Source organism: Mytilus californianus, unplaced genomic scaffold (assembly GCF_021869535.1).
Source record: "Mytilus californianus isolate M0D057914Y unplaced genomic scaffold, xbMytCali1.0.p SCAF_22, whole genome shotgun sequence".
In the NCBI taxonomy this organism is placed as follows: domain Eukaryota; kingdom Metazoa; phylum Mollusca; class Bivalvia; order Mytilida; family Mytilidae; genus Mytilus; species Mytilus californianus.
The window spans coordinates 3,004,425-3,021,604 of NW_026262671.1; the positions used below are offsets into that span (position 1 = coordinate 3,004,425).

General features: G+C 31.5%; 1 protein-coding gene across 2 annotated transcripts in view; it reads left to right on the forward strand.

The window, feature by feature from the left end:
- Nucleotides 1–17,180, forward strand: part of LOC127732089 (MAM and LDL-receptor class A domain-containing protein 2-like) — a 134,818-nt gene that overhangs the window by 77,756 nt on the left and 39,882 nt on the right. For both annotated transcript variants that reach the window (XR_007996054.1, XM_052241143.1), the window contains exons 40-48: nucleotides 148–249; nucleotides 1,153–1,398; nucleotides 2,614–2,733; nucleotides 5,777–5,815; nucleotides 6,588–6,750; nucleotides 12,280–12,449; nucleotides 12,662–12,812; nucleotides 14,960–15,099; nucleotides 15,438–15,542. Coding sequence is in view for 1 of the 2 variants with exons in the window: in XM_052241143.1 (XP_052097103.1) it covers nucleotides 148–249; nucleotides 1,153–1,398; nucleotides 2,614–2,733; nucleotides 5,777–5,815; nucleotides 6,588–6,750; nucleotides 12,280–12,449; nucleotides 12,662–12,812; nucleotides 14,960–15,099; nucleotides 15,438–15,542 (1,236 nt within the window). In the remaining variant the exon portion in view is untranslated. The remainder of the gene's footprint in view (nucleotides 1–147; nucleotides 250–1,152; nucleotides 1,399–2,613; nucleotides 2,734–5,776; nucleotides 5,816–6,587; nucleotides 6,751–12,279; nucleotides 12,450–12,661; nucleotides 12,813–14,959; nucleotides 15,100–15,437; nucleotides 15,543–17,180) is intronic.

Below are 17,180 nucleotides of genomic sequence, written 5' to 3' on the forward strand. Positions count from 1 at the left end.
CAAATTGCTTATATCAGTCAATTATCAAAAGTAGCACCATAATATATAAATAAGACATAGCTGAGAGGGTGATAGAGCAGATTGTTGCCCCGAGAAAACATTGTCAACTGAGGCGAATCAATAACATGTTGAACGTCATTCTTTTAGAATTGAATGAGACTGTATTTGACCCAGAGCTTACATCCAGTGCAATTGTCCAAGAAACAACAGCTTCTCCTTTGGAATCAACAACACATATGTTAAGTTCAAGTAAGTTCTATAACTAAACATATTGATTGTTTTATAAAAGAGAAGCGAAAGGTACCAAAAAGGAAATTCAATCACATTAGTTGAAAACGAACTGATAATGCGATGTTTATCATTTTCACAATTGCTCTTATAAATAAGCATGAATAACACATTGTAAACACTGGTAATAAGTATAAACTCGAACTGTAATTTCTAGACCACGAATAACGTTTCTGAAAGATTCATTTTTTCAGTAATTTTTAGCATTTTTAGAACTTATCAAATACATGTAAAACATTTAAACTACTGTGGATTCATTTATTTTCGTGGGTTCCAATTTTTGATTGGTGAAAACTTGCATTTTCGTGGATATTTAATTTCATGGTTTTGCCAAAGTCTGCATATAGCCTTATAGAAAAATTGTAATTCGTTGAACACTTAATTTTGTGCTTCACCTGTACCCACAAAATCCACGAAAATTGGAATCCAACGAATAGTAATGAATCCACAGTATAATATTGTCATTTAATCGATCTGTAATCTGTCGGGAACATTGGCATCAATAGTTTAAAAGAAAATTGTCAACATATCAAAGTGTACTTTTCTACTAGTAGATACGACCGAAGATATTTTGTTCCAATCAACGGAAAAAAAAATATCCGTATCTTATAGGCGTATTAATTGAATTAAGAGGTTAATTTTTTCAAATGTTTAACACATATTTAAAAAAAATCGATAAAGTTTGAAAAAAAAATCACGAACCATACCTAAAAGTATTTATCTTGATTGATAACAAGATTAAACACAATATGTAGGAACATGATAAAACTATGAATATAATAAAACAACGAGCATGTGCTTAAATAAAACATATGATCATATATAAAAAGCTTAATGCCATCAATCGTTATTCTAATTTAACAGATACTTGTTACCAACATTACACGGCGGTGTGTTCTAGCTATTTTGGATTAACTTTTACAAGGTTTCCGAATGTGTTTGGTCATCAGGATTATAATGAAGCATTTACAATGTGGAACTACATGTATAGTCAGTCTAGAAACTCTATTAGTGCATGTGAAATGTTATTTACCAATTTGATGTGTTCTGCTTTATTCCCTGTATGTCTGGGTGGTGACACCAAGCAAGTTTGTCAAAAGAGTTGTCTCGGTAAGTCTGTGATCTTTTCAACGTCAACAAATAATGCGGTTCATTTTTTTGATAGTAAAATATTCACAGAACTTTTGTAAGAACTCATAAAAGATACCAGTCGTATAACTTTGTACACCAGACTTGGGTTTTAAAAACATACGACTCGTCAGTAGCACTCCATTCAACGAATTAGGAAACCACACCAAAAACGAAGATGCAGAAGTGCAGTCATAACCGAAAATTTGAAAACGTTTGCCAAATATGACCATGGCCGTATATGTCTATCTTGGTTATTCCTGCGTCAATGAGTAACTCATTTTATCATAATGGTATGTTGTCATGTACGATAAGTCTTATTAACAACAAAATATATAATCATATAATAGTTATATAAAATATATTATAAAAGTATTAATTTCAAACAATTTTTTTTAAACATTTACTCAGAAATACATAACTCGCATTCAAAATGAAATACTTCTCAATGTCAGAAGAAATCACAAGATCAAAATAACATTGCATCACAAAACCAGAACTTAGCACCATTTTTTATGATAACATTGACGACAATACATACCATTATTAATCGAGAGAGTCAATGAAACGCTCATTTTGTTTCTTTGTTGACAATTTTTTTTATATTGATTAAGAATATAACATATTTTTGACTGCTTCACCCTAATTTTTAATATTTGTACCTATAATGTCGTAATATTTTGCTCACACAATATAATGGAACTATATGCGACTGTCATAGTGATAGGTTTATATAGCTATAAAACCAAAGTTAATTCACCATTTTCTACATAAGGAAAAACCTGTACCAAGTCAGGAATATGACAGTTTTTTTCCATTCCTTTAGTGTGTTTGAGCTTTTGATTTTGCCATTTGGTAAAGGACTTTCCGTTGTGAATTTTTGTTGGAGTTCGATATTTTTGTTATTTTACTTTTTTCTCTCATTTACTTACAGAATTTCTATATAATTCCGTTTGAAGTTTAGAATGTCAGTTTCAGTATATCGTACCATCTTTAACGCAATATACCGTATTCCTGAACCATGCAGCATAATGTTTTAGAATTTTCAGATCATATTTTTTCTTTGTCTGACGATCTTCAGTTCTGTTCTATTACCATTTAATATATGACCATTCAAAGCAAATATTTAAGATGTAATCTCAAAACTTGTCAAAGTAAAAGGACATAAATTGATGCCCTTTTTCAATGTACTTTTAGATACATTTGAAACATTATTTTCCGGAACTTGTGATTACAACGCCACAATGCCAGACCAATATGATTTAATTTACTACTGTGGAATACTACGAGACGATGATGACTGTATTACATTACCAGGTATGTGTATGAATATTTGATGATCCAAGTGAGTGAAAATCAAATTTACTTTTCCTTTAACAAGTCAAATGACAGATTGACGATGATTATAAAGAAAATTTAAAATTGATGAAAATCATTTTTGAAATAAATAATTATACGATGAACCATATATCTTCCATATTTGAGGGACCTCGGGGGATGAGTAGTCTAAGTAGTCGAACAACTGTATAACTGGTCTGTCAACACTGATGTTTTGAGTTCGATTTCCTCACGTGGCAGGTGCACATGATTCCAATCTTAATTGAGTAGGATTGTCAGTTTTCCTGCCGTAGGTCGGTTTTCCTCCACCGATTAAAACTGACCGCCACGATAGTGCTGATAGTGGCGATGAACACCAATCATTCAATCAATCAATATTCCAGTTTGGAAACGAGATTGTGTTGCCAATAGAATACTAGTAAGCTTTAGTATTTCAAAAAATCCTGGTACAAGATATTTCGAAAAAAATATGACTGTTTTCAAATTTTTTTCTGAATAAAAAACAACAATATTTTTACACAATATCCCCCATTTTCAACAAAAAAGGAATTAGTGACACTGGGATCCAATTCTAACTAGCATATTATATCAATACTTATTAACGTTTTGTTGAAATTGTTACGGCCAGAAATCGCCTTTAAATTGAGGCCAACAAAAGACACAAATCAATAATAAAATTTAACAAGATTTATTATACACAAGTTTGCAAGAAATATTACACAAAAAGAAATGTCAATTTAACTGTCAAAATATATGTCCTATCTTTTGTCTTTTCTTTATCCGGATATCTTATCGGGAATCCAAACAGAATATTACGTCCAATAGGTCACAATCTAGTATGATATTGTTCGTAAATAAAAGTGTCAATCCAATTGAGAAAATTTCTGAGAATCCAATGTCTATGTCTATATCTGAAAGTTTAACTTTAGTGTCTGTATATATAAAGGTGTCACGGAAACTTCTAGAACACTGTAGAAAGGAAACTCCTAGAAAACTTTAGAACGGAAACTTCTAGAACAATTTAAGAAGTTTAAATTACGAATCTTGTATTATGATCATTCTGGAATCGTTATGTAAGTCAAATAGAAAGATCTAATCATTCCATCAGTCTCTATGATTGTTCTAGTGATTTCTAAACTGCACAGTTACAATATCATTTTGCAAACAAGTACAAATATGTACACATATCATAAGGCCACACAAAACAAATTAGGCCAACTAAATAAATATGATAGTTACAATATCATAACAACATGAATATCTCCAAAATTGACATCGTTTTTGTTAAACGAAGTTTCCACTACTATGTTGTTGTATTTTAATTTCTTCACAAAAATCAAAAGGAACATTATCTTTAAAGCTTTGATAAACACTTTGCTAACAAAAATTAGATATTGGTTAAGGCAATCATTTTGACTTAAAATCATACAAGTGCTGGCAGATGGACACTGAGAGTGCTTATTCATTTCTCCGTTGTTTTTGTAAAGATTATACGATATTTTCACTTATTATTTCGTGTATTTTATCAGAATGTTTAGTTTTTCATTGATACTTATCGCTAGATCATGGAAAATACATGATACTCAAATATATAAAGCAATTACGTCATGTAACAATGCAGCACCGTCACGTTTTATGTCAATCGGCGTCGAGTTGTCACTGACGTCATACATTAGAAACAACAATATAAAAATAAGGAGATGTGGTAAGATTGCCAATGAGACAACTATCCCTCAAAATTCAAATAAAGTGGATGCAAGAAATTATAGGCAACCGTACGGCCTTCAACAATGAGAAAACCAATACCGTATGGTCGGCTATAAAAGGCCCTGAAATTGAAAATATGAAACAATTCAATTGAGAAATCTAACGGCCTTATTTATAACAAAACTATTTACGAAAATAAATATGACAGACACGAACCAACGACAACCACAGACACATACAGAATGTGGCGGGGTTAAACATGTTTGTGAGCGCTCATCCCTCCTCTAACCAGGAACAGTTGTGTAACAGCACAACATAAGAATCAAATATAAAAGTCAGTTGAAAGAAATCGAACTCATCAGATGGATACAAATAGAAATACATCTAACAAAAACACAGAGTGGACGTAGACGGGTACTTCTCCATCCAAAAAACAAAAAGACACAAAGTACAAATCTGAGAGTACTCGCAGTTACTGACAGCTAGGTCAAAGCCAATAACAACTAATGAAAAAAATCATGTATCTAAGACTAAAATGTCTTTTATTACACATCCAACATCCAATTGATTTAGTGTAAAGCCGTCATTAACAGTCAGAGAAAAACATGACCTTGTGCAAGGCCAAACAAGTACATTTTGACTTCAAATACAAAAATAGTCGATAAAAAGAGTAATATAATTTTTGCTTTGGTTACTGTCTTCCTCGCTTTACATTCTTGCTGATAAAGTTACGTCATAAGATTTTAAGCTTTCTTTTTGCAACGCTGTAATTTTCTAATAGGACAAACGGTGGTTATAATTGATATTCTCTTTATCTACACGGATATTGTTATCCAGATATCATCTCCCCTCCAAATCACTTAGACCCGAAGAAGGTATACATTATACAAGACACAAAAATGAGGGTTACAAGACACCCGCAAGAAGCATCTGTTGGTGTGCCGGGTTTTGTAATTACCCTAACTTTGTGAGACAAGTGCAATATACCTAGCACAAACAACAAACCTACATTGCTATTAGCTCCCTTATCATATTTGATGTTTTATTTCATATAAGAAAAAGTTGTCAGATAACTTTTCAAAATTGTAAAAGGTCCAAAATTTTCATGAAGAATTAAATTTGCATTGAAATTTGTAATAAACACGAGAGTGTGTAATTCAAATTATGAAGTCAAAATACAAGAGTTTTGAGAAAGACGCTTCTTCAAGTTGAGATAGGATATACCTTTACTGAAATGATAAAAATATAAAAGGAATACATAGGAATATATAAAATTACACCATGTCAAACTAACGAAATACACGATAATTTTCAGATTACGTTGCAAATTACAGTGCAGGAGCAACCACAACAGGTAAGAAAACTTTTATTAATTGGAGAGGCAGTCAATAGCTATCAACCGTGATATAGTACACATTTTTATTATGCCATAAGGATATGGTTTAGATAAATATCGAATATAGAGTCCATAACGACGTGAATGTAATAATTCATCATAAATACAAGACTTTACATAAAACTCAACAATAGCACCAGAATTAACATTTATGAAACCGAAAGCTAACACGAATTTAAAGAGCATTGCAAGCCAAAGATTCCCCAAAACTTGTGCCAAATACGGCTAAACAAATAAAGGTCGTAGCACGGCCTTCAACACTCATTTTTGTACGACAAAGTACTTTCTATTAAAAAGTTCGCGTAAAGAATGCCGCTGTTAAATGCGCTACGTAAGATAGTAAAAAATTCCCGATATACGTGTACGGTATCGCGTTTACGTCATTAGAAGTCAATAGGCTATAAAACTGAGTACCATAGTCTTTCCTTCAGAATATACTCTTGAACAAAAAACTAAAACATTGAAATAGTTTTTGAAAGTATAACTGAGGCATAAAAAAATAAATTGACTAGTTAGCAAGTGCAACATGTGCAATGATATTTATATTTCAAATAATGCATGAATGTTACACAGGAATGACAGAAATGCTGCAGTTTTCACAGTACAAAAGGACTTCTGATTTTAAAAAGTGAAACACAGCCTTTGTCAACAAAAAAAGTAAGCGAGGTTCGCATCGTATCTTTTCAATATGTTCAATGCCACAAAGATATTAAAATCCATAAAATTTTAGATAGTCAGATAACAAATGATATACAAGTACGATTGGTTGATGGTGGCAGTGACCATGAAGGTCGTGTAGAAATATTCTATATTAACGAGTGGGGAACAATTTGTGATGACAGTTGGGACAACAGAGATGCTCAAGTTATCTGCCGTATGCTCAACAAGAAAAGGTAATTAATATTTAAGTACATACGTGCTAATTCTTTGTGTCAGGAGGAGGGGGGCATGCAATGATTAATAATGATTTTAAGATAGTACGTAATCAGAATTTAATATACATACACAATACAGAGATACAATACTATATAAATAACGCATAGTTGAGAGGGTGATAGAGCAGATTGTTAACTCAAGGAAACATAGTCAACCGCGGCTAAGCCAAGGTTGACAATGCCTTTTTGAGGGGTAACAATCTGCTCTATCACCCTCTCAGCTATGTGTTATCTACTTTATTATACTGAATGTTCTGTTATTACTGTTTATTAAATTTCAATGAAATACACTATGACGTCTTGTACATAACAACCACCCAGTAAAGCGCACAATTGATCAAGCGTCTCCGTGAAGGGTTATAGAGTCTTTGCCATGGGATAGAGTAAATTTTCTCCCTCGTATTAACCAATCAGAATCCTGCATTTTCACATGAAGTATAATAAAAGTGATTGAATTGAATGTAAAAACTTCTGAAACAACATTTGAACTGTGTTCTGCTATCACAAAAACCTATCTTTGAAAGCACTGTATGTCATTTCATCAAGTATCTAGTAAGAATTTTTAAAGGTATGTTCATTGTTTCATAGCCTGTTTGTATATTGATATATTATACATGTTTGCTACAGATTAGTTTTCCTTTTAATGAATATTAGTTGTGTTTTGACATATGTTATATGTCTTTCTTGCTGCAACTTAAAAATTCAATTATGAAAACATTTATGCTAATACACTAGGTCGATTAAATAGAAATTTGCCAAATCCTATTAAACAAAAAAAAAAAAAAAAAAACACCAAAAAACATGTTACACGTTTACATGTCATACACAGTAAATACAGAAAAAATTCGAAAATAAATTTAATTTGACATTTGATTTTATATTTTATTAATATGTAGTAAGTTTTGTTCTTGGTACTATCGGCACTAATAAGACACACCATTATATGACCAAACTTCCGTTTATATTACACTTAATTGATACAAAAAACCCCACTTACCATTACCTTGGTTATATTCTTTATTTGAATTATCAAGAATTTTCTAATTTTACTGCGAAAAATTTGCCTAAGCAAACTTACTTTAATCTAATCTAATACAGAATATAATAATTCTCCATTTCTAGATTAAATTATTTCAGTTTCACGCGGAAAAAAATTTACGACAAAAGAGATGATTTTTCGTTCCCTATTGTTAATTTTCCCTTTTTGAACGTAATAATTCCTTTTGCCCTTTTTACGGTGTTTATATTTCACAACTTGAATACGCGTTTAAGTGTTAAATTATCAAATCAAGGAATTTGTTACCACAAACTAATCTAAACGTATACTAAATGTTTCGATAAATACAAAGATTTGGGAAAGAAGTTTGGGTAATTAAAACGGGATGTCACAAAATAAATTTTTACGTTGACGGTTTATTGTCCCCGAACAAACAGATTCGATCTGTATAAATTCATTGATCCTTTGAGTTTAATTCATAAATGCCAACTATTTAACATCACAGTTACATCTTTAAATATTGTTTTTATTGGAACAAACATTGATTTCATTTTGAAAAAATTACGACAGAACTAAATATGGATAGTTTAACACTATATATGTACAATATATGATGCTTCTATCGATACTGTTTACTCTTATATTTTGTAATTGTCCAAAGGCGAACGTTTCTCATACTGTTTATGACGTCTTTACAATAAATCCGTTAGATGTGTACTGATTTATAATTTAGTCTGGGAGAACATGATTTATTTGTTAGTTGTCCTTCCTTTTGAACTACATAATTTAAGTAACTGCCAGTACTCTTATATCGGTGCTTTGAGATTATTGTTTTATGTTTTTTTTATGTTTTTTTACTTTTACACATATAAACCTTTTATTCTAAAATATTTCCTGTATACAATTACCTTAGTCGTCCAGGTAACAGACTAAGGGTCCCTGTTTACAAAATGAACCATCTATCCAGGGGTAATAGAAGGCTAAAAAATGTAGTCCACCTTTTTCCTTGGATTTACAATTAGTTTCAAAAATATATTCACATGATGTTAGAAGCATCTAACTCTTTACCTTAACTTCAGCATAGTAAGTAATCAATAAAAAACCCACACAAAAGATGTGCATTTACTACAACACACATAATAGGGTAACATTTTTGTATTATTTTTATATGTATGTATATATTGATAAAATCTATAGTCTTATACAATAAACCATAAAAATAACTTTGTCTAAAGTTAATATTATATTCATTGTCTAATTTTTCAGTATCAACGACTTCGATTTTGTCTTATCGATGATGTCAATGTCTTTTAATTGAAGAACAAATTTTAGATTATTTTTCAAGTTATGTTTCCAGATATTATAAATATCTTGAGGTGCTTTTGTTGTATTTTATTGAATTCTTAATTTTCCATAGAGTCCATTTAGAATATATGATAATTGTGTTTATAAAATTATCATATTTGATTGTTCCTGTGTTTATACCTAACAGCATGTCCTTTTCATCAATAGGATTATTTATTCCTATGTTTGATTTGATAAGTATTTCTTGGAGCTTGTTTAAAATTAACTTTGATGTACTACAACTAAAAAATAAGTGTTGCAGGGTTTCTATGTTGTTGTCATTTTGACAAATGTGGCATTTTCCATTTGATATTTTCATTTTTTCTAATCTTCTTTCAGTATATAAAATTTGTGCATAGATCTCAATTGAAATTCTTTTATCTTATTTTCAATTATCAACTGTGTTAATCCCGACCACATATTTTCCCAAAAAAATTGTTTTCAAATATTTCCTCCCACATAATTTGACATTTTGGGGATACATCTTTATTTAATAACGTAGGAATGAATTTGAGTTTTAGCTTTGATGGTTTTATTTTTTGGTTGTTTATGTTCATCTCAAGGTCATTTGATATCTTTAATTTTATTTTATTATGCAAATTCTGGTTTCTGCAAGATTTCAAAATTTGCACGAAATCTTTAAGAACTGCCGGTTTAATTTTAGAATATTCGGAAATACAATTTCTCCGATCAATAAGCTTCCTATAAATTTCATTGCACCTAATAAAATCAGTAGTTTCTGAATTGCAAATGTCCTTGATAGTTGTGATATCGCTTTTAAAAAAGAAGGGTACAACGATGGTTTATTTTTGAACAAAATAAAAGAGTTTCAAAATATTCTCTTATTTAAAACATCTCTTTTATTTAACATGTTTAATGGTGTATCAATATTTTGAATGAAACCTGACCAAGTATTTATAATTTTCTGATAAAATTGTGGTAATTGGTTCATATCTAAACCATTTAGACTTGAACATTTACATACAAAAAAGGAATCATTATATTTTTCATCAAATTTCCATAGCCAATACCTACTAATCGCATTCCAGCTTTCCAATGGTTCCTGCATTAAGCGATATAAAAGTTTTATTAGTTTACTTTTTGTGAACATATCTATACGAACCATACCCATCCCCCTTTTATTTCATGCAAACAGTAGACATTTCTGTCTACCCGATTCCGTCCCATATAAAATTCCAAATGATATTATTTAGCTCTTTAGTATATTTATCCGGAATTCCTCGTATTTCAATCTCGTAAGAACAGAGAGAAAGTATCATATTTGTAACTATAAGGGTTTTACCTGTAAATGTAAGCTTCCTACTTCTCTATACGTGTATACAATTTTTAACCTATCTATTATTTTTCTCCATATATCATTGTCATCTATTTCATAACCATCGCACACCCCTGATGTTTTAACATTACTTGTGATCCATTTGATTTTATCATATTTAAATCGTTTTCTTTAAGAAGCCCCTAAAAGTAAGCCTTTTGTTTTATCGTTATTTGTTCTAGAACCCGAAGCTTTTTCGTATAAGGACAGAATCTTAAAAGTATTTTCTATAGATTTGTCGTTTTTATTAAAAACATGGGTGTCATCTGGAATCATACATAATTTAGTTTCTCTGAAGTTACCCCCTCTCCTGGTAATTGCAGTACTTCTGTTTCAATGTTACCCCTAATCGCACATGCCATAAGTTCAGCCTGTATGGTACACAAAAGAGGCGCTATTGGACACCCTTGCCTAGCTGGGCGAGTAATCAAAAAATATCTTGATACAAATCCATTGGAATTAATACACGAAGTAGCATTATATAATAGCATTTTGATCCACGCTCTAAGTTTCCCACCAAATTCAAATTTCTCCAATACAAAGTCTATCCATTCCCATTCAACCCTATCAAACGCTTTTTGTCGATCCAAAAATACCATAACTGCCTCTTCATCTTCGTTGTCAATATATTCTATAATGTCTAGAATCATTTGGTTAGCCTGGTTTATATTTCACTTTTAAAAACCCTTTCTGATCTGTATGAATAATTTTAGGTAATACTATCTTTAGTCTTTCAGATAGAAACTTTGTAATAGTTTTAAAATCACAATTTAGTAGAGTAAGTGGTCTCCAATTGTTTATATTTTCCCTTTCTCCTCCTTTATGAAGTAAGGTTAACCTCCTTAGGTTGAGGATTACTCAATATGGTATCATTAAAAATTTCTTGTAGTAAACTAAAGAAATCGTCTTTTATTATGTCCCAGTATAAAATATAAAATAATGTTATACCATCTTCGCCAGGTGATTTGTTTTGTTTAAGTAATTTAAGTACCTTTTTCTACTTCACAGATATTTATATATTTTTTAACATTTCTTTGTCTTCTTTACTTACCTTATTTATTATGACCTGTTTTGTCCCATCCTTCCGTGGCAAAAAGTTTAGTATAAAATATTACTTGATCATTCAAGAGAGAATCAATTTCACATTTATACTCACTGTTTTCTGTTTTTACACGTTGCCATAATTTGTTCTGCCGTTTTTCTTTTCTAAATTGAAAAAGTATTTGGTCGACTTTTCCCCATCTTCGACCCATTTAGTCCGTGATCTAATTTTTGCAGATTCAGTCTAATTTGTATAATATTCCTTAATTTCATTTTATTTTTCTAAAATTTTGTCAGATGGTTTATTTGATTCATTCGATTAAAGTTTTAATTTTTCAAGCTGTTTTTCTAAAGCAATGACATATTTTTGCTTTGATAAACAGTTTAGTTTTTGACTAATTTCCATAGTCAAAAATTTAATCTTTGTTTTATGTTAGTTTGTTTTTTTTTAGTTCGTGCCGATCTATTGAGTTATAACATTTGCAACTGAATTTTATAGTTTGTTCATCTGTTTAGGTGTCAAACAACTGACATTTGTTAGAGGGATTGTGGAGTGCTCATCAAAATGTCTACCCCAGCCACATTCAAGAGCCTGTTATTCAGTGGTTGTCGGAGATTACGTGTCTTTCACATTTATTTTGTCGATGATTGTATTGTTATAAATTGGGCCATTAGTGTTCTTGTTTAAATTGCTTCACATTTTTTATGTCGGTACCTTTTAAAACTATGCCATTTCGGTGTTCGTCAATTATATTTTACTTAATGACAGTAATGGTGCCATTGCTAAACAACGTGCATATTATGGAGTTGGAAGTGGTCGAATTTGGCTAGACGATGTAAACTGTACTGGGAGTGAAATAACTATAACGCAATGTAGCAACAGGGGATGGGGTTCCCATAACTGTGGACATAGTGAAGATGCATCTGTCATATGTGGAGGTAAATATATAAGTTATAATTTACACATGCATACACGCGTTTAAATATTGTTCATCTCAACTGTTTTTTACAGGTACAAATTAAGCATTACTATGATCGCGAAAACCGAATTATTTCAACAAATTGTCCGTAATTCAACATAGTTCAACAACTGCTGATACAATAACTATGATATTTGAATTTTTGATTTTCTTCTTTCATATTGATTACAGTTGAAGTGAACATTTCACATTTGGCAATTATACCAACAATATCAGAGAGAGATGGGATAGTAGAAATGGTGGCCAATGGGCATTTTGGTTATCTTTACTGTAATGAGCAAACATACTGTCCTACATTGGTCTGTCAGTATTTGGGATACAGGTATGTGCAAGTACCTTCTACAATATTTATTTCAACAAACTTATTTTTGATAAAATAATTGCAAAATATCATTGAGGACATCATTTTGATTTTGTTGCTATTGTGAGATGTCATGGGCCGGTACCAGCTGTGATAACAAACATGTAAATTGAAGCATTAATCTGTAGATTCCTACATATACAACTCTTTCTTGTTACAAATGCAAATATCAACGTAATAAGTCAATATGTTCCTTATGTCGTAGCTACAATACCCTTTCCTTTTCACGAATGTGACCTACCGAATTAGACCATTTACCGGATTTGTAATAACATAAGCAACACGACGGGTGCCACATGTGAAGCAGTATCTGCTTACCCTTCCGGAGCACATGAGATCACCCCCAGTTTTTGGTGGGGTTCGTGTTGCTTAGTCTTTAGTTTTCTATGTTGTGTCATCTGTACTATTATTTGTCTGTTTGTCTTTTTATTTTTGGCCATGGCGTTGTCAGTTTGTTTTCGATCTATGAGTTTGACTGTCCCTCTGGTATCTTTCGTACCTCTTTTTCAATACATGGAGGACCTACCATTTTTATGTTTCATATGTAGACTGCGATGTTAAATTCTGCTTGTCCACACCACGCCACAGTGAAGGATATGTGAATGTCTTAAGACATAACCTTCTGATAGCAATCTTATTATTGTTATACGAGAAAAGTAACACAGACTAACATTTTTATGTTCCACGGAATTGGATATATCGTATCAGAAATATATATTCCTTCAGATCTACGTTTGAATTACTTATCTCCCAGTTGAATCAAAGTTCCAAATCTTGTATTCCCTATCATGATTTCTGTGATAGAAGGTTGTTACTTTAAAGAAAGCTATTAAACCAAAGGTTACAAGTCGTAAATTTGAACTCATCTTTTCGAAAATTAAAAATACGACAGCACGGGTTCTTGACCGGTATGGAGTATCAATTCCTTAGATACGACGGATATGTTCCAATACTCCAACAATTCCATTCTTTTTTCAGACCGTACAACTAAGGTCATCCCCAGTTTTCGGTGGGGTTCGTGTTGCTCGGATTTTAGATGTTTTTGTTGTGTTTTATGTAAACCGTCCTTTGTCTTTCCGTTGTTGCTCGTTTTATCAGTGTGTGATCAGTTATTTTTCTTCGATTTGAGCGCAATATCATTGTGTATCTTTACATTAAATTCGTATGAAGAACGTGCTCACAAAGCAGTAACGATCATTGAAATACAAATAAATGACAGTCATTTAACCAAAATGTAATCCTTTCATAGTTAGATTTTTTTGTTTAGAATTGTAAAGAGAATACGTAAAAAATTACTGTTATGTTTGTTTATCACTGCATAACATTCTATTTACCTTTTAAATATCTTTATTTCATTTAATAGACCACTTTCGAGTTCGTTGCATTTCCGTCAAAAACTTTGGTTTTAATGAACCTCATTCGTGCATTAAGGGGCATCGTCACTTCCTTCCCGTGTTGCGCGAGCGGTGAAAAAAATATGATGCTATATTGCACGAATAATTTGGCAAATTAAATGCTTATTATTGATAATCAGCACTGCTGTCATTAGGGAATTATGATTAAGTACTGTGGATTCATTATGATCCGTTGGATACCAATTTTCGTGGATTTTGTGGATACCCAGGAACCACGAATTCCAATGTCCAAACGAATTACAAATTTTGTATAGGAATATATGCAGATTTTTGCAAAACCACGAAATCAAATATCCACGAAAATGTAAATTTTCCTCAATCCACGAAAATTGGTACATACGGAACAACATTATTTCTAGATTAGCTTGCATAAAGACGATCACGAATACGCTTTATGAACTTTATTAGTGTAGGGATACAGGCGGTCCCCTCTATCTGGTAAATGACGTCATAAAGGCGCTTATAATAACAGAACTTTTCCGGTGAAGGATATAACTCAAAATTGGTCTATTAGATGAGTAATGTTTAAATCAATAGAAAAACTCAAATAAATATATTCAAAGTGCATGTACTTTTTCGATATAGATACATTGAAAAAAAAACGTATTTAAAGTATCTTATTTTCAATCATTTTGCTTTTAAGATTAATAGAACTAAAACCGACTACTGTTAAAACCATTATTTATATTCTAGATCTGGGTCTATTAAGAACAGTTATTATGAATCGGGTTTACCTTATCTTGAAGTAGTTTGTAATTCAGCAACAACACAACTAACCGACTGTGGGATTTCGTCTATAACTTCTAATTATTATTTATCTGCAGTAGAGTGTGGTAGGTATAACATTTAACATACTATTTTGAAAAACAAATATGACAGAATTGATTTGATTGTTAGTAGATAAAAGAAGATGTGGTATGAGTGCCAATGAGACAACCCTCCATCCAAATACAATTTGTAAAAAGTAAACCATTATAGGTTAAAGTAATATCTTCGAAGACATTTTCAATTCTCACTGCATTTAAAATAATACGAAATATATAGATAAAAACACTAAAATGTATCAAATGATGGAAATATAAGCTGTATTTGAAAAGAAAATTTTTGATACAATCATTCGTATGCTTGTTTTCTGGAAGTTGTGTAATTTTCAGTATTTTTTCATTTCAAGTTGATGATAATGAAGGGATTGACTGCAAGTTTGGATATAACTACCAAGAAGCATGCTCTTATAGAGTCAATAACTATGGGAATGGATGGTCCTTTGTCAATAATGGTAAGTCGGGGTTATTTATAAAAGAAATATTACGAGAATAACATGAAAAGTTAATCATTAGGACGCAACTGATCTAACTCACGTTTGGGAAAATGTTGCAAAGATATCAAAGGGACGTTCAAATACAATACGTCAAAAAAAAAAAAAAAACATTGGACAAATAACAAAGAACAAAATACAAAAAAGACAAATCAAGATCAAATAGCACATACTGAACCAAATGTAGAAATGTAGGCGGGATCTTAAAACTGTTCCGGTAACAGAACCGCTAACGAATCCGTTGTCAAACAGTGTCAATCAAGATTAAAGGCAATTTCGTCTCTTTTTTGCGCCTATGTTTATCTTTGTGTACACAAGTTGATAAAATATATGTTATACCACAATCTACCTAACTATTGATACTGCAAATGCAGTCCGTAACACATATCTGACGACTGCTTTTTCAACATGACAGGTTGTTAGGGTATTCGCATGTTTTACATTACTTCATTGGTACTGTTTTTTGTTCCACGCATTGATAAAGTAATAGGCTACGTGTCTATTTGTAACGAAGTAAGTTCTTTGGATTTTCAAGTGGCCAATGTTATACAAAACTAAATATAAATATAAATTTAATAAACAAAACTAAAGTAAAGTAAATTCAACATTAATGAAGTAATGAAATGAATAAACACAAACGTAACAAGATAAACACACACGAAACAGAATTAATATAATGTTATGAAATAAACAAAATGAAATCAAACGATTTCAGTCTGCACACCACCATCAACTCTGCACACTTCCCGGTAATGTTGAACGTTGCACGTACTGTAATATAAATTTTGTGTTGTTCCCCTTGGAACTCTTTTAATATTAAACGGGCGGAAAATAACTATTTGCACACATTTTTGGTTGATTCTAAATTGACGAAAAGAACACTAGATTATATAATTTTACTGCAATGAATAACTTCAATGAGCCACGATGACTTGAAACTGTATAATACTGCACGGACTGCTTGATTCCTTTGACATATTTTAACGACTTTTTATATATTTCTCACTGATATAATTCACCGACTCCAAAAGTTGTAATTTTTATCAAGTTGATACTATATAACCAATGACACAATTTGTATCTCTATCACCATTATCACCGACCAGTCGTCGGTGTTTAATACGTGCTATACGCACACCAAAACTGGGCCTAAAAATCCCTGCAAAATAAATATTGAACCCAAAAATTACTTACTTTATCTATACATTTGCATAGTATAACAACTATTCGGACATTCTGGACCGCGAGGAAGAAATATCATCTCGACAGCAAAATAGCTTTAATGTACTATATAAATAAGTATACATGTCTTACCTGAGTGTTGTAATAATAAACCTTGGGATATCCATGTCCTGAATTGACAATTCTAATACCCAACTGCAAATTTTACTAACTCTCAACTCAGCACAAGCGTGTGCTTTACTCAATGGCCATGTGTCGACTGATTTGAAACTCACCTGTGAAATTTCAATAGGTGCCTAATCACGTGATACACATGAAAGGTCTGCTTGATTATATAGTCCGGTGTTAGTGAAAATCAGCCCTAACATAAAATATAGTCCTATGTGAAATAAATATATAGAAATAAATAACTGAAGT